The 25,935-nt window shown below is 39.7% G+C and overlaps 1 protein-coding gene and 1 long non-coding RNA gene across 2 annotated transcripts; both read left to right on the top strand.

Annotated features, from left to right (window-relative positions):
- The first annotated feature begins 5,023 nt into the window (after window positions 1-5,023).
- On the top strand, window positions 5,024-6,734 carry LOC130745487 (transcription factor MYB8-like). The gene is made up of 2 exons (XM_057597784.1): window positions 5,024-5,260; window positions 5,815-6,734. The coding sequence occupies exons 1-2, from the start codon at window positions 5,128-5,130 to the stop codon at window positions 6,507-6,509; spliced, it is 828 nt and encodes a 275-aa protein (XP_057453767.1). The 5' UTR covers window positions 5,024-5,127; the 3' UTR covers window positions 6,510-6,734.
- Window positions 6,735-6,832: 98 nt separating this feature from the next.
- Window positions 6,833-8,043, top strand: LOC130745505 (uncharacterized). Its single transcript, XR_009021795.1, has 3 exons — window positions 6,833-7,208; window positions 7,649-7,716; window positions 7,802-8,043. It is a non-coding gene; the product is annotated as an uncharacterized LOC130745505 (long non-coding RNA).
- Window positions 8,044-25,935: the final 17,892 nt, after the last annotated feature.

Below are 25,935 nucleotides of genomic sequence, written 5' to 3'. Positions count from 1 at the left end.
AATTGATTAGCAATTACCAAGAAATTTATTGGAAATTACCAAGTTTTCATCCTAGAAAAGCTCATTCTAATAACTGTGAGAAGATTTAAGATCATACCTTTCCAACTAAGGTGTTGAATTTATACTTAATGTATTTGGAAGATGTTTTATATTTTTAATTAATGTGTTTCCATTTTATAATAGCAATCATCTATTTTTTTCATTGAAAATGTAAATACGGAAAATTATATTTTATTTAAGCAAATTGCGGGTATTGGGTACGGGTACGGGCATATATGTACCCATAGGGTACGAGGATGGGCACTGAAGTTGTTACCCACGCGGGTATGGGGACGGGTATGGGTAAGTTTTTAAAACGTGAGTATGGGAATGGGTACTATAGTACCCTACCCAAACCCTACCCATTGCCATCCCTAGGCACCGAGGAAGTAAATGAGGCAAAGATCTTGGTAGAAGCTGCTTTGGTGAAATCGTCTGTCTGTACAATACGTACCATAGTGACTTGTCATCATTAATTTTTTTTTTTTTTGGCAATTGTCATCATTAATTATAATAAGCAATTACTACTCATTCTATGTAGACACTGATGTATTGGGGCCCATATCTAGCTAGGGCCATCCGGCCATGATAACCAACAATGTGTTGGTCCAAAGTGCATGAGGCTCGGATCTCTTTAATATGTGATCTTTAGTTCGAGTTACGAATCTATGTGTATAAAAAAATTTCGGTTTGGAGGAGTTTCTATTTTACACTTTGTTTGGTAGAGAAGAGAGAGATAGAGAAGAAAGAGTAGAGAGAAATAGAGTATATTTAGAGGTTGTTTGGTATGATAAAAAGATAAGAGAGATAGAGAAAAAAGAGATATACCTTCTTTATTTAAAAATACTTTTATTTTATTTTTGGTGTACTGGTGGTGGTTTCTGACACATTTATGAGAGTTTCAAACCGCCAGTAAACTAATAAAATGATTAAAAAATATGACAGGTCAAAATGAACGATTTCTGGCAGTTTGGAATTAGATTCTGACGGTTTCAGACCCCCAGAAAAATACGAAATTCTGAAAAAACAAGCACCAACCCAATCTCTCTTCAATTTGGAGAGACCCAAAAAAAGTGATGGGTCCCACCATTTTTTCACCCTCTATCTCCCTCATCCCTTCCATCAAACAAGTGTGCTTATCTTATCTCTCCCCTATCTCTATCTCCTATTTCTCTCTTGCCTATCTCTCTTCCACCAAACATAGTGTTAAAGTCTAATATTATCTCAAAAAATTAGACTATCACCTATAAGATGAAAGCATACCCTTGGAAACTGAAAAAAAAAAAAACTAGTGCTAGGCCACATGATAATAAAGCACCATACAAAACGAAAACCAAGTTTTACTATTGCATTAAATAGTCTTGGACATTTTTTTCTCACTAATACTAGTGATTCGACCTGATTTAAGAAGAATTATATTTGTCTAAATGATCCATGTGGGTTAGTAACTCACAATTCAATAGACCAAAATAATTTTTTATAAATTAATTAATAAATAAAATATAGAAATTTCAACTTACATATCTTAATGTGATTGGATGATGAGTTATTTAATTTAAACTTTCTCATAGACCATTTAGACAACCTCAAGCCCCATCTACCTATTGTTATCTAGTATTGAAAATGAATCACGGGATACATTTAAGTAAAATTTTACTATACCTAAAGATGAAAACACACACATAACCAAAATAACTAAAAAAATATCATCAAGTGCTGCATCAATTGTTGATGAAAACTTGACCCGTGTTGCCTAAAAATGTAATTTAATTAGGGTTAATTTCAGTCACAACGTACAATATAAGGGGCGTTTGGTAGAAGGTTGAGAAATACATTCCCGGGAATAATATTTATGGGAGTCTGATTGTTGGGAATATCATTCCTGGGTAAGACTTAAAGTGTGTTTGGTTAGGATTTAAGATTCTCGGAGATATTTTTAAATTTTATTTAATTTAAAAATTCAAAATGATAAAAAAATGATGGAATTTGTGAGTAGTGGGAAGTTAATTACATTCACTTTCCCATGGGAATGCAAGATTCCCAACTCATTTCATGAGAATCAGATGACGGAAGTTAATGAAGTTATATCATTCCTTGGAATGTTTTATGCCCGGACATCCAATTTTCGACCTTATAACAAACATGGGAATATGATTCCCTACCTTCACATTCCCAAAAATGTATTTCCAAACCTTGTACCAAATGTCATTCCTTGGAAGGATTGCGTTTAAGAATTCAAAGAAATAAATTAAACACAAATATGGATAGGAATGGAAATGAAGACACCACAATGGCACAATCAATGAGATTGCTGAGTCAAGCAATAATATATTTTAGAAGAGTAAAGAAACTCTTTATAAAATCAAGGTAGTGATTCGTCCAAGTACCTAAATAGAGGGGGTGTGCAACATTCACGAGAAGAAATAAACTTCAATAATTTTCTTCAATTCAAAGTTTTTTAAAAATCTATTTACTAAATTGCTTATAAAGACCAAAACCTAATAAAGTAAAACTAGAGGACAACAACGTAGAGAAATCAATCCTCAAATCAGACCCTAGATCCCTCAACGAAGCCCTAGAAAACCCCCTAAGTGGAACCTAGGGCTCATCAACAAGGTGTTGGAGCACCTTTGAGCCACCAGCCCAAAGCCCTCCAATTGTTCAAGCACCTCGACCGCCACCCTGTGACTCGTGTTGAATACCCTGAAGAGAAGGATCTAGAACATCATGGTTCACTTCGTGTGTCGGGATTAGGAGATTAGGAGATTGTGTTTTAGAATAGTTAGATGTTAAATAAATAAAAATGAGTGTAGATTATAACCATTCGATTATTTAGTTCAATTGACAAATGACTTATTTTGTTACTCCAAAATTCTAGATTCGAGTCCTCCACACATTTTTTAAAAAATGACAATTTTACTTCGGCCTATATTTGCCACATTTAAGACTGCGGACTGAATTTTTAAAATTTAAATACCAATTCCACGGCGTTGGATACTTTTAGAAACCAACTTGCTACGTACACCCTCCGGTCACATATATAAGCAAAAAATACTTTTTTTAGGTTTTAATGACTAGGTACATTCATTAAATGAATGAACCTAAAAAAGTGTTTTTTACTTATATATGTGATTGGAGGGTGTACCCCTTATTTTATTCTATGGTAATGACTTGAGTTTGACTCACTTAAACTATTAGGAGAAAAAAAAAGCAATCAATAATAGAAGAAAAAAAAAATACAAGAAAAGAAAGACAGATAGAAGAAAGGACGAAAGGTTGTTGAATATCGTGCCTAGATCTATAAATGGTATAAAGATTATTATACTCCCTCCGTCCCTAATTATAAGCTAAAGTTGTAAAAATCACACTTATTAAGAAAGCCTTAATTGATGCATTGGTTTTCAAAAAAAATGTACAACTTTCTATGTTTACCCCTATTTATGATAACACTTTTTCATCATTGTACTACTAATGGTGGTGCTTCACTATCAATAAATGCAAGGGTGAATATGGAAAGAAATATTAACTTTTGCAAGGTTAGCTTATATTTAGTGACACAAAAAAAGTCTCAATGTTAGCTTATAATTAGGGACGGAGGGAGTATTTTTTTTGGACGTGGTATTATAGTTATTACTATTATAGTTAATGCAATAATTAAAAATAAATATTTTCCTATATTCTATATTTTATTAGGACACTCTCTCCTAAAAATTAAACCACCAAATTCTCACCAAATATAATTATTTATTTCCTAAAGATAGAGCTCTTGTAGACTTGTACTACCTTCGTTCCTATATAATTGTCCAAAGAGAAAAGAAACACAAATATTAAAAAATGTTATTAATTTTGTTAATTTTCATAAAAATATTATTTATTTTTCTATTCACCCTTTAGAATGCATTTTATTTTTCCTCATTTATTATTTCTGCAAGGGCGTTGTTTGGAAAAACATCATTTAATGCTTTCTTGAAACTCTAAGTGGATAGATATATAAGAACAAATTTTTTTAATCAAAGTGGACAGTTAATAAGGAACGAAGGTAGTATTATTTGAAAATTTCATTTTAAATAAATGATGTTCTTTATCAAAAATATATAGTAATGACAAACGACACAACCTCCATTGTTACTGTTGGATCATAACTTTTCTAACCCAATGTCAAGTTTAGTTGCTTAGGTTCTAGGTTTAATTATCAATTTCTTATAGGTTGAGGATTCGAATCCTTTGAGGTCCGGCCGTAAAATTTTAGTTGGTGAGCAATTCTCACCAGAAAGATTCTCCGGCACTCTTTTCCAAGAGTGGGCCTCTACCTCCCTAGCATGCTATTGACGCCCTACTCGAGTAGTCTAAAGGTATTTTATCTCACCATCCTTGTTAAAAAAAGTCAAAGTTTAGTTATTCAATACTAACTTTAAAGTTCAAAAGCATTGTTCGTCGTAAAGTCGTATTGTTGAGTGTTGCATGAAATAACAATTATTTATATATAATTGTTCACAAAGTTAATATTAAGGGACTAAGCCAAAAATCACAGATGAGTTCAAAACTCAGCCTTTATGTATTTATATAAACATCTGTAGCCCTGATTATAGTTACGAGTTGCCCTATTTAATATTTATCATTAGTAACCGCGTAATCACACCCTTATTACGTGGTTACATATATTAGCTAGGTACATAAGAAATGTGTTTTACTTGTTCAAAGATTTATGTGAGTTCCAATAAATTATAATTAGAGTTATATTTTTCTTGAACTCCACATAATATTCAATCAATTAGAAAGAAAGTGTTCAAGTGAGATTAGAAAAAAAAAGTGTTATTAGCATTTTTCTATACAAAATTAATTGAGAGTTGAAATATAGATCGAATAGCCACATGCTGACTTCAATAAATGAATTAAAAATTTAACAACTATCAGTTTTGTCCTGGTGTATAGAATAAAAATAAAAATATATTTATGTGTCTGGCGGCCTAGACGTTTAAAAGGAGAACATGGTGTTGTAGGGAATCTGAGATGCTCTGCTTCCTAATTATGAGGTAGAGGATCTTCACGATATATACACTCCCTTTGGTCTTGTAGTAGTGTTCAAAGATGGGAAGAGCTCCTTGTTGTTCTAAAGTTGGGCTGCATAGAGGTCCATGGCTTCCTCGTGAAGATGCACTTCTCACCAAATATATTCGAGATCATGGAGAAGGACAGTGGAGATCATTACCAAAAAGAGCTGGTAACACTTCATTATCTCTCTGTCCTGTTTGCTCATTATCACATTTATGATATTTTCTGATTGATCTCTCATATTCTGTTCTTGGTTTGTTTACCCTTCTAAATTACACATGCATTATTAATTCATTCATGACACTATTTCTTTTTTCCCTCAGATCTTCTGTATTATTGTTATTTTCCATCAAAAATTGGTTATGTGATAAGTTAATTAATTTGTAAAGGGCTATGTGGTTTGTTTCTTTTACTCTTGTTCTTTGTTTCACCATTACACAAAAACATATATTTGATAGTCATAGAACATTGGTCATGGAAGTTCTAGCAGCATAGCATGAAAAGTATCGCAAAAGCTTAAAATGCTGAATGAAAATACAGAAATAGTTTATGTTATATTTTTCTAAGAATTATAACATGAAAATAACATTTTAATTCATGTTGTTTTCCACCTTCAATCATTTGAGTTAACTCCACTTTGAGCTCATTTGATTTAGTTTTTCTTTTAAGTTAATTTGTCTTTTTTAGATAAAGTAAATATTATTAAGTTGGTGCTGGGTGCAGGGCTTCTAAGATGCGGAAAGAGTTGCAGATTGAGATGGATGAACTATCTGAGACCAGATATAAAGAGAGGTAACATAACTCCTGATGAAGATGACCTTATAATCAGAATGCATTCTCTTCTTGGAAATAGATGGTCACTCATTGCAGGAAGAATACCCGGGCGAACAGATAATGAGATAAAGAACTACTGGAATACCCACCTCTGTAAAAAGCTCAGAAATCAAGGTACAGATCCAAACACGCACAAGAAGCTACCAGATGATCCTGCTAAAGAGTCAGAAAAGAAGAAGAAGAAGAGAAGTGACAAGAGGAAGAAGAAGAACAGAGCAGAGTCAGAGTCAGAGAGAAACAGAGCAGAGTCAGAGAAGAAGATCTTAGTTTATCTACCAAAACCCACAAGGGTAACATCTCTATCCTCCATTCCCAGAACGGATAGCACATTGACGTTGAATTCCATTAATTCATACAGTGCTGCAGCATCAACAAGCAAAGAGAAAGAAAAAGAGGTGAACTTGGAGGGAGAAAATCAAAATGATGATAATGGGTTTGGATTCTTTGGTGAAATGGAATGCTCCTCTGTTATTCCAGATCATGGGACACTTGAGAAGGTGTATGAAGAGTACTTGCAGCTCTTGAAGGTTGAAGAGAACCATGATCATGATTTAGATTCTTTTGCTGAATCGTTGTTAGCGTAAATGTACCAATTAAGTTAGCTAATGATGGTAAAAATTATTAATGTTGGGGTAAATAAAATAAGTTCTGCTGGCTCCGGCATCAGCATGTGAATGAATAAAGGTCTCAATCTTTTACCAACAATTTAAGAAATAAACTATAGTACCAAACTGCCAATGGAAAATGTTTGTACTTTGAAGCTTAGCTTCTCACGCACTTACCTTCCAGCTCATTGATCAGTAGATAGACGACACCGCCATCTACACAATATATTTGGACCAGTAAAAATGTGGCATGTATTAAATAAGTTGACTTTTTTTTTTTTTTCTGAAATGAATTAAAATAATAGGAAATGATTTTCAGAAAATATGATTTTATAAAAATAAAATATTTATTAATTTGCTAACAGGTCCCTCAGTTAATTAGTTACCACAGTAAAAGTAATTCCCTCATTTGAATTGATATGACTATTGATGTTCCCTCTGCTTTGATAACTGATACACTTCAATATTTTCATCATTTCTCAACACCATCTTCATCCTTCCCAAAGCAGAACATTCCAGAGAAAGAGAAGTGTGAGAGACTGAGTGGCGGAGACGACGAGAGTGATCGACGGTGACCGACGGTGGAACGACGGTGGAACGCGACGACGAGGACCGACGGTGGAACGCGACGACGTGAGAGAAGAAGGTGCCGACGATCTTCACGATTTCAACATCACGGTATGTTCTTCATCTTTTCTTTTCGTAGTTTTGATCTTCGAGTATTCTCTTCTAGGGTTTGGATCTTAATGAAAGAATGGTTTTTTTCTCAGGGTTTGTGTTCTGATATCGTTCTCATATCTTTGTCTGAGTTAAAGTTTTGATGTTTTGATGTTTACAGTTATTTTTCATAACTTGTAATTACAATGATTCTGAATAGGCTGTAGATTTGAAAATCAACCTTGTATATCACATGCATGTCATTCCCCTTTCTTTGTCTACATTAAAAGTTTGATTTTTATGTTATTTATGGTATGTAGATTTGTTATGGAACCTTGTTTATAACATGAGTGTTCTTTTTTGGTGGGATTGAACCATATTTTTATGTTGATATTGAATTTTAAACGTCTGTGTTCACATTCTTAATCTATGCTTTGAACTAATTATTTGTGTTTTTGAAGAGATGAGTCAAACAAGTGCTTATGGCCCTTACACACCTGGTTTCAATACTGTGATAAAGTTAAACCTGGTAATTTTTAGCTCCTTCCATTTGTGTTGGTATAGTTATATGGTTTAAACATCAATTTTAATAAGTTTTATTGGAAAAACATTAGGATGACGTGGAAGTTCCATTAGAGTTTATTGCACAATACAAATCTATGCTGGGAAATCATGTTGTGGTTAGGGATCCTGTAGGGGGGAGTTCACCTTTCAGTTGGTTGTGGGTAATAATGGAGGTTTGCTCATTGATGTTGTGGTCAAGTTTGTAAAAATGTATGATTTGAAACGAAATCATTGGGTAGATTTCTCCTATTGTGGAAAGAACAAGTTTTCTATCAGGATATTTGATAGAATGATGAATCAAATAAGCTATGGTGCTGGCCCTTCTGTAAGGCAACCTGATGTTGGGAGTTCAGGTAAGAATGGTGAAGAGGTGGTTGTGTCTGATGTTGGTGATAAGGATGAAGTTGGTGGGGAAGTTCCAATGGCTGATGTCGGTGGTAAGGTTGAAGTTGGTGGGGAATTTGCAGTTCCAGTGGCTGATGTTGGTGATAAGGATGAAGATGGTGTGGAAGTTCCAGTTCCAGTGGCTGATGTTGGTGGGGAGATTCCAGTAGCTGATGTTGGTGGGCAGTTTATGGATGTGGATAACATTGAATAGAATGATGTAATTATGATATCAAGTGATGATGAGGAGGATGATGGAATTGTGCAATTAAGTGATGAGGAGGAGGGGGATGGAATTATGCAATTGAGTGATGGTGAGGAGGATGATGGTGTGGAGAGGGTTATTCATAATTTTGATAAGGTCATTAGCAGCTCTGATTCTGGTGGAGGTCAGACAATGGTAAGTACTTGTTTTTAAATTGTAGTGCTACTTGTTTTTAAAATTTCATTTGCTGTATGTGATATCTTACAATCTAATACAATGTTTATTTTTTTATTTTCAGGCATTGCCTAAGTTGTATGTGGAGAATCATATTAGGCAAACTGGGAGAATATCGTTCTACAAACCCCTAGGGGTAGAACTTATAGTTGTCTGCTGAAAAGAAGGAATCCAAGGAAGATTGATACTCCAATTCACATTGCAAAGGATTGGTATCAATATGTGAAGGATCATGAGTTGAAGTATAGGGATGTTGTGCACTTTAGGCCAGTTAGCACTCACAACAATTTGGTTAATGTTAGCATTACCCGTGGGCAGCCGTAGTGAGTTTCATGTTTTGTTGATTTCCTATTAATGTTTTCAGTTTGGACCTTGTATGTTTTGCCTTTGTTTTGTGCAACTTTTGGACTGGCTTGATGCCCTTGGCTTGTTAGACCTTTTTGGATATGTTTTGTGCAACTTGGTGTTTTATGGATCTTAGTTAATCAATGTCTTTATATGTTATTAAGGTTTCAATTATTGACTTATTAGTATATTTCTGTAGTGTATAATATATGGCATCTCAATCATTCTCTTCGACACAAAGAAGAAATGGGATTGCTGATGGAAGGCTCTGTACTTGCGGCCTTACCCCAGCCCTAAAGACTTCATGGTCTAGTAGTAATTATGGACGAAGATATTTTCAATGTCCTTACAAGGTAAATAGGGAGTTTTTGTTATGTATTCAGTTGACAACAAGGAATTTATAACTTATGAACTTAAATATACGCATGCTTGTGGGTATTATGATTGGCTTGATCCCCCTGGGCATGGGCAAGTTGTTGAAGCCCCCATGACTGCTGTTGTGACTCCTGGTCAAGTTGATGATTGCTTTGAAGGATTAAAGAGGGCAGAAGCTTTGATCTCTGACTACAAGAGAAGGTGTAACACCCCGACTTCCAGGTGTCACTTTAGTAACCAAAAATAAACTTTACGCGGAAAACAGGTAATTTTTTTTTCGTTTCTTTAAATTCAAAGCGATAAAGAAGTAGAGACAACACCCAACAACTAAACTAACCGATATACAAATATATACATCTGTACAGCCTCGGCTGCACTCCATGTCACGCGAAGCCGCAGTGACTCCAAAGTAGTACGCCCGCAGGCAAATATACAACCCAGAACTGTGAGTAAAAGTATCAAAATACAGTTATCCAAGAGAAAGTCGGCACTCAAAAATGGCCTGAAAGGAAGACCCCTATACTCCGACAGACTCTCTGTGATCCTCCTCAAAAGAACCACACAAAAAGCCACACATCGGAACCTACCCTGTCCCAAAAAGAAACTGACGATCAGAGCTCTACACAAAAAATGTCGCTAATCCTAACCTACCCTCCCAGCTCAGCTCACCAATCATCCTCCTCCTCATCGCTGCTCGGCGAGTAGCTCTCCCCACTGCTCTCGGAGTCAGAGTCGGAATCCACCGTAATCATCTCGGTGTCCAAATCCATAACCTCCCTCCTCACTGTCCTGCGCACCGCCCTAGTCGAGCCGGTCTCCACATCCACCTCTCCTGTGAGAACATCCTCCTCCTCCACCCTTATCAAGGGGTCCACACGGTAGCCGTGCGGTGAAGAGAAAGATAAGAGACGTGAGACAGATGGGACAACAGACTCCCTCCTCGGCTGTACGAGCCTAGAGGACGACGCCACGTCGGTAGAAGCGATGGCAGTAGCCGGAGGTGGCACAACAGATATAGCAGCAGCAGCAGGCTCGATCTCCTCTGGGTCCTCCTCAACAGAAGGTGAAGTCGGAGGTGGTGCAGGTGGTGCATGTCCAGTGCCTGGTCCACAATGAACTGAGGTCGGCAAGTCAAAACTCAGCTCCATACGCCGTAGCACTCCGCTCGTCAGGCGTCCTCGCTCATCCGTCCGATCCTCCATGACCCTTCCCCTATACGTCGCCCGGTGACCAGCCACATCGATCACCCAAGCGGTGGGGGCATCCCTATCCAGCAACTCATATCTGATCCCCCCAGAGGGAGAGACCGTCGAGAACCAGTCGGCCATCGACATCTGGCAGCAGGCCGACCACCCAAAGACAAACATACAAACAAAGTCAAGGCGCTAGGGTCAACTCACAGCAATAAGTACATATACACACAACATGTGACAGGATATATATATAAGTTGTTATATAAGCATATAAGTAATCCTAGCATGTTATGGCTCTAACATTGCTTCAATAAACAAACAGCACACAGTCTCAGTCAGCATGAATGTATGCGTGAAATGCACAATATGAATCCGGATTTGTGACGCTTTCCCGTTCGCCACAAGTGAAGCATTTTCACTATGGATGGACCATTCCCGTTATCCATCCTGGATGAAATCCATCCTGGATGAACCATTCCCGTTATTCATCCTTGGTGAACCATTCCCGTTATTCACCGAATGATGAACCATTCCCGTTATTCATCATATATGCAAGGTGAACCATTCCCGTTATTCACCATGATATGCACAGGTGAACCATTCCCGTTATTCACCCGATTGAATGCAACGTGGTTAGCCAAACAACGAATCGTCCTTACCACGAAAGTGTCTAGCTCACAACCCAATCTCAACCAAACCCAATGAGTTAGTGTCGGTCAATACAACACAACTCGGAGTAAGTGTCGGTCAATACAACACAACTCCAACAAGAAAACACAAGGGTCTAGTGTCGGTCAATACAACACAGCCCAAACAACAAGAGCACTAGGTGTCGGTCAATGCAACACGGCTCCACAACACTCCCCAAGAGTACTAGAGTACTCGGTGACTTTCAATCATCACCATAGCTCACCTTAGTGGCTTTCCCCAATTCCGATAACTCTCCCAACCCACAACAAAGGTCGACTTTTCCCCGTCTTTCGTAAATGTTTTCCCCTTTAGTTCTCCTATAACTACTCATTTAGTAAAAACGTTTCGAATTGAATTAGTCAGGTTATGAGTTTATTTCTCAAAGTCTAAGTCTCCCAAAGTCTCTAGTTTATAAAATTCTATTCATTCTAGGTTTTCCGAAAACCAACCACCCAAAAGAAGTTTCCCGGGGAAAGTCTAAGTAAACCAACGAATCCCAATAAATGACTAAGTCTCAAACCCCTCGTTTGAACTTGCCTAGGGTTGCTCATCCAACCCGAAACATCAAAGATCACCAGATCAACGAATCTCCACTCCGAAGTCGCGTCAAAACGCACAATCCAACAAAGCACAACATCACAACATCAGTTCATCAACATAATCAACATCAAAGTAAAGCATAAGTCGAATTGATCGACGCCTATCATGCATTCATAGCTAATATATAGTAAGTTGCCCTAACCTCGAGCTGTTCCAGCTTCGAAATCAAGGTTGTCCTCCAAACAATTGCTCTGAGCCTTCCAAAGTTCCCTCTACCGAACCTCGGAGAAAAACAAAGCAGAATCCAAACAAAATCGATTAGTTCGATCGCAAAACAATACATAAACGATAGACAAAGCATCAAAGCTTCAGAATACGACAAACGGGTACGAAAGGACAAGTTTTCGAAAACGAAAAACTCCCCCCCCCCCCTTAGGAAAACCCACGGCCAAAAGGAGAAAAGGGCTTCGGCTCTTTTTCTTCGATCAAATCAGTTTACAAGGTAGTTTTAGGGTAAAACTAAGGCAAAGAAACTGTCAGAACAATTTTCGGACAATCGGGTTGAAATACGACTACGTAGGGGCATTTTGGTCCAAAATAAAGGCTCAAAACTTCAAAGTTATCAGTTCTGAAAACAGATTTGACAGCAACGATCCTCATGACATCCGTGACAACAAATCCTAAAGGCACGAAGTCAGATTATAGCTTTACGACAACAATAAAGTTTCGAAATGTGAGACAAAAAGAGTTTTGAGTCAATTTTTCAGATCCTGGACAACTGAATCGCAATCAGAGTTTACTGACAGAGGTTTTAGACTCAGGGGAACATAAGGAACATAACCCAAGCGAGAAATCAGAGAAATCGGACAATTTTAGAAAAAGCTCAAAACTTAGAGCACAGAAACGACTTCAGAAACGCAACAGAAACAACAATCAGAGGTAGGAATCGTGTTAGTTACCTTGATACCTAGAAGTAGGGACGAACTGCACGAAGATTGGTCAAGGTTTCGCGAAAATCTCTCCTCTCCCTCTCTCTCTACAATCCTCGGCCAAAATGGTGAAAATGAAGAGGATATTTGCTTTTTCGCCTATTTATAGGCAGGCGAAATCGCGGGAAAATGAAAATTTCGCGATTCCGATTTTTGCAGCACGATCACCGTGGAATTCTAAGAGAGATTATGGCGTCGGAATTCCAGAACTCAAAACAAATATCTAGGATTTGGGAAAAACGATATCGAAAAACTCAAAAGCGGTGTCGGTTAATCTGTCCTGAAAAACTACTTTTTGCTGTGATCGCCGAACGACAAAACTTCCTACTGAAGAAAGATTGGAAACGTCGAAACAAGTCTGGCAATGCGGACGGAATCTTCGTTAGAAGTCCCGAATAGAAAAAGTCTTCATCCATTGCTCGAAAATAGGGTTTCGAAGCAAAGAAATTAGCGTCGGCGGACATCCGAAAAGTGAAACCTATCGTGCGTACAGTCCAGAGTTCCGAAATGAAACGCTGGTCGATGGAAAAATAAAGAGAATCTTTAAATTTTCCGAGAGTTCGAAATCTCACTCAAAACGTTGCTTTAAGAGCTAAATAGCCTATTCTGGACACGCTCGCCCTAAGGCAAGTGTGCAGACGACTCGCACTAACTCCGAAAACAACTACGCAACATTCCTCAAGCAATTCCTGAACTTTCTTCTTCATTAATCTTCCTCAAATATCAAACTCCTGTCACGCTTACACTGATCCTACGCGTGAGTCGGAAACTTAACTTGTTCTGAAAATCTAGGTCTTACAATACTCCCCTCCAAAAAGAAAGTTTCGTCCTCGAAACTCAGAGTTCAGCAAAAAGTCCGGGGTACAATTCCTTAATCTTATCTTCCAATTCCCATGTAGCATCCCCCGTATCCTTGTTCCATATCACCTTTACCAACGGAATCTGCTTTCCCCTCAGCTGTTTCACCCTTCTATCCCCAATACTCACTGGCGGTGTCTCAAAAGTCAAATCATCCCTCAGTTCAACGTTGTCTGGCACGATCACATGAGTCGGGTCTGGAATGTACTTCCTCAACTGCGACACATGAAATACATCATGAATGTTGGAAAGAAATGGTGGTAGTGCAATCTGATATGCAACTGGTCCAACACGTCGAGTGATTTGATAAGGCCCAATAAACTTTGGCGCAAGCTTCCTTGACTTAATAGCTCGTCCAACCCCCGTAGTCTGAGTAACTCGTAGAAACACATGGTCACCTTCCTCAAACTCTAGGGTTCTACGTCTCTGATCAGCATAACTCTTCTGTCTGCTCTGTGAAGCTCTCATCTGTTCTCTGATCTGCTTAACCTTCTCCGTCGTCTGTTGCAGCATTTCTGGCCCAATCAACAAACTCTCCCCATCTTGATACCAACACAACGGTGTCCTACACTTGCGACCATACAAAGCTTCATACGGTGCCATCCCAATGCTCGCATGGAAACTATTGTTGTAGGTGAATTCAACCAATGGCAGAAGATCATCCCAGCTTCCTCTGTTATCTAACACACAAGCCCGTAGTAGATCCTCTAGCGACTGAATAGTTCTCTCTGTTTGCCCATCCGTTTGTGGATGATACGCCGAACTCAACCTCAGTTTGGTTCCTAACGCATCATGAAGAGCTCCCCAAAAGTGCGAAGTAAACTTTGGATCCCGATCAGACACAATACTTGTCGGAACTCCATGTAGTCTCACAATCTCCGCCACATAGATCTCGGCCAACTTCTCCACATTGTAGGTAGTTCTCACTGGTAGGAAATGCGCTGACTTGGTCAAACGATCTACAATCACCCAAATCGAATCGTGTTTCTTCTGTGTTCTTGGCAAAGCCACCACAAAATCCATGGATATACTATCCCATTTCCATTCTGGCACGTCTAAACTCTGTAGCATACCAGCAGGTCTTTGATGCTCTACCTTGGCCTTCTGACAAGTCAAACATGCAGCTACATACTCGGCCACTTGTTTCTTCATTCCTGGCCACCAGAAATTCAGCTTCAAATCTTGATACATCTTGGTCATTCCCGGATGAATACTCCATTTGCTCTTGTGCCCTTCATCCATGATCAGCCTTCTCAATTCTGGATTATTGGGTACACACACTCTGTTCTTGCATCTTAAGATATCGTCAGTTCCGATCTTGAATTCCGGGTCTTTCCCTTGAATCACTAAGTTCCTCTTCTCCAGCAAAAACTCATCTTGCAGTTGTTGCTCTCTAATCTCTTCCATCAGTCCACTGGCAATTCTGATCATACCGAACTTCAACTTTCCCTCAGACGGTGTCACACCTAGACTCATATCTCGAAATTGTTCCAGTAACTCCAGCTCTTTAACCATCATTGACGAGACATGCATCTTTCTGCTCAAAGCATCAGCAACTACATTCGCCTTCCCAGGGTGATATTGCAACGTAAACTCATAGTCTTTGATGAACTCCATCCATCTTCGTTGCCTCATGTTCAACTCCTTCTGATCAAACAAGTATTTAAGGCTCTTGTGATCGCTAAATATCGTGAAAGTACAACCATAGAGGTAATGTCTCCAGATTTTCAGCGAAAACACAATGGCAGCTAACTCCAAATCATGAGTCGGATAGTTCCTCTCATGCGTCTTCAACTGTCTCGAAGCATACGCCACCACTTTTCGATGTTGCATCAGCACACATCCCAAGCCTTGATACGAAGCATCGCAATAAACCTCATAAGGTTCCTCCGGTTGCGGCAAAATAAGCACAGGTGCCGTCGTCAAACATTCCTTCAGAGTCTGAAAACTTGTTTCACACGCCTCTGTCCATGCAAAAGGTTGATCCTTCCTCGTCAATTGAGTCAAAGGTCCAACAATCTTAGCAAATCCCTCAATGAAGCGTCTATAGTATCCAGCCAAACCCACAAAACTTCTGATTTCTGTCACTGTCTTCGGTTGCTCCCAAGCCAAAACAGTCTCTACTTTCGCCGGATCCACAGCTATGCCTTCCTTTGAGATAACATGGCCTAAGAAATTAACTTCCTTCAGCCAGAATTCACACTTGGAAGGGTTCGCATACAGCTTCTTTTCTCTCAACACTTGTAGAACTTGGCGCAAATGTCCTTCATGTTCCGTTGCATCCTTCGAGTATATCAGTATATCATCAATAAACACCACTACAAACCGATCTAAGAATTCATGAAAGATGCGGTTCATGTAATCCATGAAAACAGCAGGTGCATTTGTCACTCCAAACGGCATCACTAGGTACTCGTAGTGTCCGTAGCGTGTTCTGAATGCAGTCTTCGGTATATCCTCAGTCTTCACTCTGATCTGATGATAGCCTGATTTCAAATCTATCTTCGAAAATACAGCAGCCCCTCGTAATTGATCCATCAAATCATCTATCCTCGGCAACGGGTATCTGTTCTTGATCGTCGCCTTGTTCAGTTGTCGATAATCCACACATAATCTCGACCTTCCGTCTTTCTTCTTAACTAACAACACTGGCGCTCCCCACGGTGAAACACTTGGTCGAATGAATCCTTTTGCTGAAAGATCCTCCAACTGAGATTTCAACTCCGCTAACTCCGCAGGTGCCATACGGTAAGGTGCAATCGAAATCGGTCCAGTTCCGGGTACAATGTCGATCACAAACTCCACATCGCGTACAGGCGGCAGTCCAGGTACATCTCCAGGAAAAACATCCGCAAAATCTCGAACCACCGGAATACCTTGAATATCCGATTCCTTCTTCCCCTCCAGACTTAGCAATGAAAAGTACTTCTGAGTGCCCTCGCTCAACGATGCACTAATGTGGTTAATAGAAAGATACTCGAAAAGATCCGAGTCTGGGAACACCACTTTCTTTCGACTACAGTCCAAAAGACAATGGTAGTGGGATAGCCAATCCATCCCGAGGATTACATCTAGGTTTTTAAGGGGTAGACATACTAGGTTGGCATGAAAAGTTCTATCTTTATATACTATTGAACAGTGCATGCATGCGGCATTAGCAATTAGTGTCCTAGCAGGTGTAGTTACCATAAGATCAAAACTCAAAGTAGTAATAGGCAGATGCAGTCTTGATACGCAATCCTTAGAGACAAATGAATGAGTTGCACCAGAATCAAAGAGTACAGTTAGAAGATTACCGTCAATTTCACATTCCCCTCTGATCAACCCATCAGCTCCTTCAGCTTCTTCTCCATCCATTGTATACACTCTTCCCTTAGCCACTGGGCGCTTCCCACTAACAGCATTCACAGACGGTTCAACCTTCGGTGCCTTGCATTCCGTAGCCAGATGCCCAGATTTATTGCAGTTGTAGCATCTTGGTGGCCTCGTGCAATTGTTGGCATAGTGTCCCGTTCCTCCACAACGGAAACAAGTCACTTCACGGTTTGGGGTACGGCTTCCCGACCCTCCAGAAGTAGCAGCAGCCATAGGCTTGTAAGATCCCGGGGTAAACCCTCTCCCCGCAGGACGTTGATATGGCTTCCTCGCCTGAAACCTCTCTTTTCCCTGAAAACTCTGTGGTGTCGACCTTACCGGTCCTCCTGTTCCAGCCCTGTTGTATCTCCGATTCTTCATCAATTCCACCTCAGTTGCCTTCTCAACCAATGCCTGGAATCTCATGATCCCCAATGGTCTCACCGAATCTTCAATATCAAGCCTCAATCCCCTCACAAATCTCTTACACATGTAGGGTTCATCAACTTGATCACGGAAAAACCGAAAGTACTTTGCCAGAGACTCCAACTTGGCAGCATACTCCGGAATGGTCATGCTTCCTTGTTTCAGAGTCAGAAACTGTGATTCACGCTCGTCACGAGCACTGTCTGGGAAATACTTCTCGAGAAAAGCAGTTCGAAAAGAATTCCAGTTCACCTCCACATGATTTGCCTCCATCATTCCTCTGGCGCCTCTCCACCAGTATTCAACATCTCCCAACAACAGATAGGTTGCCAGCCCCACTTTGGCTCCCTCAGCAGTCTGTAACACTCCAAAGATCTTCTCAATCTCCTCTATCCAGAGTTCCGCTTTGTCCGGGTCAGTACCTCCCGAAAACTTAGGTGGATCCTGTCTCCTGAAGTCATTCAAACCTTTGTTCTGATCCAAAGTCGCCTCCCTCTGACGCTGATGTTGATCACGCGCTTCCTCCGCAGCACGTCTCAAAGCATTGTCATTCGCTTGGTTAGTCATTGCCTGGGCCATAGTGGCCATCATCTCCGCTAGCTGATTCGTGTTCACCATCGTCTGTTACCCCCAAGAAAACTGTTAGTCCTAATCGTAGAATAGCACCAAACTATTACATATGGTTAAACAACCATGCAATCAATTAGAACGAAAAATCGTCCTGCAGACAATCAATTTTCACTCTTTGCAGAGTCACACAACCTAGCACAGAAGACCTATTCCCCAAAGACTCCCAAAAGACTCGACTAAGCTCTGATACCACAATGTAACACCCCGACTTCTAGGTGTCACTTTAGTAACCAAAAATAAACTTTACGCGGAAAACAGGTAATTTTTTTTTTGTTTCTTTAAATTCAAAGCGATAAAGAAGTAGAGACAACACCCAACAACTAAACTAACCGATATACAAATATATACATCTGTACAGCCTCGGCTGCACTCCATGTCACGCGAAGCCGCAGTGACTCCAAAGTAGTACGCCCGCAGGCAAATATACAACCCAGAACTGTGAGTAAAAGTATCAAAATACAGTTATCCAAGAGAAAGTCGGCACTCAAAAATGGCCTGAAAGGAAGACCCCTATACTCCGATAGACTCTCTGTGATCCTCCTCAAAAGAACCACACAAAAAGCCACACATCGGAACCTACCCTGTCCCAAAAAGAAACTGACGATCAGAGCTCTACACAAAAAATGTCGCTAATCCTAACCTACCCTCCCAGCTCAGCTCACCAATCATCCTCCTCCTCATCGCTGCTCGGCGAGTAGCTCTCCCCACTGCTCTCGGAGTCAGAGTCGGAATCCACCGTAATCATTCGGTGTCCAAATCCATAACCTCCCTCCTCACTGTCCTGCGCACCGCCCTAGTCGAGCCGGTCTCCACATCCACCTCTCCTGTGAGAACATCCTCCTCCTCCACCCTCATCAAGGGGTCCACACGGTAGCCGTGCGGTGAAGAGAAAGATAAGAGACGTGAGACAGATGGGACAACAGACTCCCTCCTCGGCTGTACGAGCCTAGAGGACGACGCCACGTCGGTAGAAGCGATGGCAGTAACCGGAGGTGGCACAACAGATATAGCAGCAGCAGCAGGCTCGATCTCCTCTGGGTCCTCCTCAACAGAAGGTGAAGTCGGAGGTGGTGCAGGTGGTGCATGTCCAGTGCCTGGTCCACAATGAACTGAGGGCGGCAAGTCAAAACTCAGCTCCATACGCCGTAGCACTCCGCTCGTCAGGCGTCCTCGCTCATCCGTCCGGTCCTCCATGACCCTTCCCCTATACGTCGCCCGGTGACCAGCCACATCGATCACCCAAGCGGTGGGGGCATCCCTATCCAGCAACTCATATGTGATCCCCCCCGAGGAAGAGACCGTCGAGAACCAGTCGGCCATCGACATCTGGCAGCAGGCCGACCGCCCAAAGACAAACATACAAACAAAGCCAAGGCGCTAGGGTCAACTCACAGCAATAAGTACATATACACACAACATGTGACAGGATATATATATAAGTTGTTATATAAGCATATAAGTAATCCTAGCATGTTATGGCTCTAACATTGCTTCAATAAACAAACAGCACACAGTCTCAGTCAGCATGAATGTATGCGTGAAATGCACAATATGAATCCGGATTTGTGACGCTTTCCCGTTCGCCACAAGTGAAGCATTTTCACTATGGATGGACCATTCCCGTTATCCATCCTGGATGAAATCCATCCTGGATGAACCATTCCCGTTATTCATCATATATGCAAGGTGAACCATTCCCGTTATTCACCATGATATGCACAGGTGAACCATTCCCGTTATTCACCCGATTGAATGCAACGTGGTTAGCCAAACAACGAATCGTCCTTACCACGAAAGTGTCTAGCTCACAACCCAATCTCAACCAAACCCAATGAGTTAGTGTCGGTCAATACAACACAACTCGGAGTAAGTGTCGGTCAATACAACACAACTCCAACAAGAAAACACAAGGGTCTAGTGTCGGTCAATACAACACGGCCCAAACAACAAGAGCACTAGGTGTCGGTCAATGCAACACGGCTCCACAACACTCCCCAAGAGTACTAGAGTACTCGGTGACTTTCAATCATCACCATAGCTCACCTTAGTGGCTTTCCCCAATTCCGATAACTCTCCCAACCCACAACAAAGGTCGACTTTTCCCCGTCTTTCGTAAATGTTTTCCCCTTTAGTTCTCCTATAACTACTCATTTAGTAAAAACGTTTCGAATTCAATTAGTCAGGTTATGAGTTTATTTCTCAAAGTCTAAGTCTCCCAAAGTCTCTAGTTTATAAAATTCTATTCATTCTAGGTTTTCCGAAAACCAACCACCCAAAAGAAGTTTCCCGGGGAAAGTCTAAGTAAACCAACGAATCCCAATAAATGGCTAAGTCCCAAACCCCTCGTTTGAACTTGCCTAGGGTTGCTCATCCAACCCGAAACATCAAAGATCACCAGATCAACGAATCTCCACTCCGAAGTCGCGTCAAAACGCACAATCCAACAAAGCACAACATCACAACATCAGTTCATCAACATAATCAACATCAAAGTAAAGCATAAGTCGAATTGATCGACGCCTATCATGCATTCATAGCTAATATATAGTAAGTTGCCCTAACCTCGAGCTGTTCCAGCTTCGAAATCAAGGTTGTCCTCCAAACAATTGCTCTGAGCCTTCCAAAGTTCCCTCTACCGAACCTCGGAGAAAAACAAAGCAGAATCCAAACAAAATCGATTAGTTCGATCGCAAAACAATACATAAACGATAGACAAAGCATCAAAGCTTCAGAATACGACAAACGGGTACGAAAGGACAAGTTTTCGAAAACGAAAAACTCCCCCCCCCCTTAGGAAAACCCACGGCCAAAAGGAGAAAAGGGCTTCGGCTCTTTTTCTTCGATCAAATCAGTTTACAAGGTAGTTTTAGGGTAAAACTAAGGCAAAGAAACTGTCAGAACAATTTTCGGACAATCGGGTTGAAATACGACTACGTAGGGGCATTTTGGTCCAAAATAAAGGCTCAAAACTTCAAAGTTATCAGTTCTGAAAACAGATTTGACAGCAACGATCCTCATGACATCCGTGACAACAAATCCTAAAGGCACGAAGTCAGATTATAGCTTTACGACAATAAAGTTTCGAAATGTGAGACAAAAAGAGTTTTGAGTCAATTTTTCAGATCCTGGACAACTGAATCGCAATCAGAGTTTACTGACAGAGGTTTTAGACTCAGGGGAACATAAGGAACATAACCCAAGCGAGAAATCAGAGAAATCGGACAATTTTAGAAAAAGCTCAAAACTTAGAGCACAGAAACGACTTCAGAAACGCAACAGAAACAACAATCAGAGGTAGGAATCGTGTTAGTTACCTTGATACCTAGAAGTAGGGACGAACTGCACGAAGATTGGTCAAGGTTTCGCGAAAATCTCTCCTCTCCCTCTCTCTCTACAATCCTCGGCCAAAATGGTGAAAATGAAGAGGATATTTGCTTTTTCGCCTATTTATAGGCAGGCGAAATCGCGGGAAAATGAAAATTTCGCGATTCCGATTTTTGCAGCACGATCACCGTGGAATTCTAAGAGAGATTCTGGCGTCGGAATTCCAGAACTCAAAACAAATATCTAGGATTTGGGAAAAACGATATCGAAAAACTCAAAAGCGGTGTCGGTTAATCTGTCCTGAAAAACTACTTTTTGCTGTGATCGCCGAACGACAAAACTTCCTACTGAAGAAAGATTGGAAACGTCGAAACAAGTCTGGCAACGCGGACGGAATCTTCGTTAGAAGTCCCGAATAGAAAAAGTCTTCATCCATTGCTCGAAAATAGGGTTTCGAAGCAAAGAAATTAGCGTCGGCGGACATCCGAAAAGTGAAACCTATCGTGCGTACAGTCCAGAGTTCCGAAATGAAACGCTGGTCGATGGAAAAATAAAGAGAATCTTTAAATTTTCCGAGAGTTCGAAATCTCACTCAAAACGTTGCTTTAAGAGCGAAATAGCCTATTCTGGACACGCTCGCCCTAAGGCAAGTGTGCAGACGACTCGCACTAACTCCGAAAACAACTACGCAACATTCCTCAAGCAATTCCTGAACTTTCTTCTTCATTAATCTTCCTCAAATATCAAACTCCTGTCACGCTTACACTGATCCTACGCGTGAGTCGGAAACTTAACTTGTTCTGAAAATCCAGGTCTTACAGAAGGGAACAAATGTATTTCATCGTTGTTGTTGCCTCTTTGGTAGTTGCTGTGCTACTTATTTTGTTTAAGTGATTTACACAAGCTTGGATATGTAAAACCTTTTATGAGAAGTGGTCACATGTATGTGTACTCTTTTTGAATTATTAACTCTTTTATGAGAAGTGCTCACATGAGTCCTCTTTTTAAAATATTAACTTATCTAAATTTACATTTTTAGTCTACATAGTAATTTAATGAAACTGTGTAAGTAGATGATGAGAAACCTAAAAGTGAACTCCAAAAATGACTATGATAAAACTATGACAAAAGAGCATACAAAAGAACCAAGAACATTTGCTATATTAAGTGAAAAATGGTCCAAATAAAATAGTGAGTAAGTAGTGCTCTTGTCAAACTTTACTATGATTTACTATGACAAAAGATGTTACTATCGCTATGAAACATGTTTTCAACTGTTTTTAAGTGAAAATGGGTCCAAATAAGGTTGCTCTTGTCTAAGTTAGGTTGATCTTTCTATTGCTATGAATCATGTTTCTATTTTCAATAGAAAATGGTCCAAATATAATACTGAGTTGCGCTCTTGTGTTCTTGTTTAAGCTATAGCTATTATTGCATTTGAAGAAAACATTATCTAATAAACATGATATAAGACAACCAACGCATAAAAATTTATAAAAGCAAAATTTGGCAACTAGTGCCTTAACAAGGAAAATTTGGCAACTAGTGCCTTAACCTGATCAACAAAATTTGGCAACTACAAGTGCCTTGAAAAAGGATTCAATGCGTCCACGTTTGCGCATACACAAAGATAAAGCATGGAATAAAAAACATAGATTGTGTCTAACAATAACCAAGATTACAAAATCAGCAAGTTTTTGGCACCCCTTTCTTCTTGTTTCCAGCTTCTGATATCCTGTTGTAGTACACCAATGATTTTGATAGCATAACTCCTTGAAGCAAATTATGTGAATGGAGAACAAGGTCCACAGCAAGTTTCAATCTTGTGAAGTTATCAACCTCTATCTTGTATCCATTTATCCCCATCTGGTTCATCCAAGTTGCAACAAAAACTCCACAGTCGTTTCTACATGACAGAAAACAATTTTCAATCAGTAAGTTAGATGGTTTCAAAAGTATAAAAGAATTAAATTGTTATATGTAACTTACGAATCTTTCTTTTGAACCATAAGCCCTTCTGGGATAACCATTTTGAATTCAGACACAATAGGCTTAGGGCTATCATCGATGAGATAAAATGACTGGTCTTGCAGAAGTTCTTCCAAATAAATACACTACGAGCAACAAGTTTTCTGTTAGTAACAAAATTAATAACACAAATCATGTAATCAAAAAAGTAAATTCATTATAAGGTTATACCAGTAGTTTGGTACGCCTAATTCTGGCAAGCATCCTGCCTTCTTCCGGATAGCTGTCGAGATACACTACTTGCTCATTCTTAAAGTCCAGGACTATAAGGTACCAGTGCTTATTGTCGTCGTTAACAGGAACAAATATCTGGCAGAAAGCAACCATGTAGATAAAGCTCAAACAAGCTACATTTTGAATGAAATAATATGTTACACAATTATTGAGTTACCTTTTCAAGAAGGTCTACTTTCCCCATGAAATTTTCCTTAATTAAAATCTTCATAGAAGTAGGGTTTGTAGTCCATGACAATATAGCTTGCTACAGTGGAAAAGAACAACTTCAGTGAACAATATATTTCATTTTAATTAAACAGAACTTGCCATTAAGAATGAGCAGATGATATTACCGAAACATTTGTTGGGAAAAACCATATGGGTGGATTTTGATTAAAAGACCTCTCCTTCTTGGTCAACAAGCAAGCGAGCAAATTAAGCAAATCCGTCACCTACTCTCCTTTTGGTTTCAGGCACTGCAGCACACCATGGGTTCCATCCGAGAAAGGGATTTCAGGCTTCACCAAGGCCTCTTTCCTGCCATGAACATAACATGCATATTAAATTAGCTCTTCTACTGAGTATCAAAAAATAATTTAACTACGTAAATAAAAACTCAGTCATTTTACCAAGCCATGTCCTCTTTATTGGCCTTCTTAAAGATATAAGATGTCACAACCGTCTCAGCATAAGATAGTTGGCATGTGTTCTCATTCTTGAATATCTTGTTCAGGAACTACAAGATACACATGTATGAAAGTCAATTTAACAAGTAAAGTTATTAATTAATGGGTCAAAATTTTGAAAAAACATAACTTACCGGTGGAACATAATGAGGGGTAACTATTTTCAGGTTTTTGGGGGATTGAAAGTCATCATTGGTAATTTGGTTTCCTGGATTTGTGTCATGTGACGTAACAGGTGGGCTGAAAAGCTTCCTAACAAGTGAACTGTGATTTTCTGTAGATGTTGGTGCGATCTCAACGGTTTCAGTTTGGATTTCAGTATTTGGTGTTGGTAGGTCAGCAATAGGTGTTGCGAGTTCAACCGTTGGTGCAACAAACTTTTGCATGATTTTCTCTATCGCTTCAGGTATTGGTTCAACTGATGAAGATGGATCTAACTGTGTTCCTTCTGTGGGAAGAATTTGGACACATTTGGACTTTATCATTGTCTGTGTCAACCACCCAATACTAGCCATAATAGCTTCCATGTTTGCCTCCAACGTATTAAATTTCTCTTCATTAACCACTCCCTGCATTGTAAAATATAAAAAAAAAATTAAACCTTTAGCCAGAATAGGTTTCACAGCTGTAATTTAAGCAGGGATTCAAGGGTTCCTAATTTGAATCCATTATATCAAGTTTAATTTGGCATACTACTATGGTAAGCAAGGGAATAAGATACGGAAAATTCAACTGGAGCAATTTAAGCGATTTAAGTGAAAAGTAATTCATTTTACTTCAAAACATACCTTTTTTTTCTTGTCATCTTCTTGTTGATCACCACAATATGGAAGATTCATGTTCAGCTGCAGCCCAGAATCTTGATTACTGCAAATAAGATATGAATGTCAAAAACCTACGAAACCTAATAAATAAACACGATAGAACAGAAACAGAGTTTTAGATGAGTAACACCGATTACCTCGAAGATATGAGTACCAAAGAAGGGTTAGCGTTCTGATTTGGGGCGGTGAAATCCAAGTCCGGAGAATTGACGGAGATGCAATCCACTTCTCGACGATTTCGCTTCCGGTGGCTTCGTCGAACAACTGAGGCTCCTTTCGTTTTCATGGTAGACATCAATCAGATGATTTTGGACCGTGAATCTTCCTCTGCTTGTTAGACTCTGAATCCCATTCATAATTGAAGCAATTTTATAGTACTAGGGGGAATTGATTGAAACCCTAAACCCCTTTACGAGTTTTGAGGCTGGAAGCTCAAACAACAAAGCTGCAATCAATTTTCCTCATTACTCCCCCTCTCATAACCCTATCAAGCATGCGGCCTCTCCATATTCCAATTTTGGAGCCACCGAAAATGCCTAACTTCACCATCTCCTCACCTTCCATTTTTGAAGCTTTATGGCACCATGGTTAGGAAGTTAAATGTTTTTTAATTTTTTATATTTAACTTATTTTAGAAATAATATTTATAAATAGGTATAAAAATTATTTATTAACATTATTTATTAATATGAAGCGGCGGAGCAATAAGAGTCTCGACAAAGCTTAAGACGGATAAAGACCTAATATGAAGCTTCGGTCTTACTTAAGTTTAAGTTTGACCTAATATGGAGAGCGGTGGAGCAATAAGAGTCTCGGCAAAGCTTAAGATGGATAAAGACCTAATATGAAGCTTCGGTCTTACTTAAGTTTAAGTTTGACCTAA

The sequence above is a fragment of the Lotus japonicus genome, chromosome 1, assembly GCF_012489685.1.
Source record: "Lotus japonicus ecotype B-129 chromosome 1, LjGifu_v1.2".
Classification (NCBI taxonomy): domain Eukaryota; kingdom Viridiplantae; phylum Streptophyta; class Magnoliopsida; order Fabales; family Fabaceae; genus Lotus; species Lotus japonicus.
Note: the sequence above shows the minus strand (reverse complement) of the source record. Positions and strands in the feature narration are given on the sequence as shown.

What these genes read in the sequence shown, in the direction of transcription:
- LOC130745487 (XM_057597784.1), top strand. Translation starts at nt 5,128, where the DNA reads ATGGGAAGAGCTCCTTGTTGTTCTAAAGTTGGGCTGCATAGAGGTCCA. An exon ending in ATCATTACCAAAAAGAGCTG is followed by an intron (nt 5,261 to 5,814) that starts GTAACACTTCAT and finishes TGCTGGGTGCAG; the next exon opens with GGCTTCTAAGATGCGGAAAG.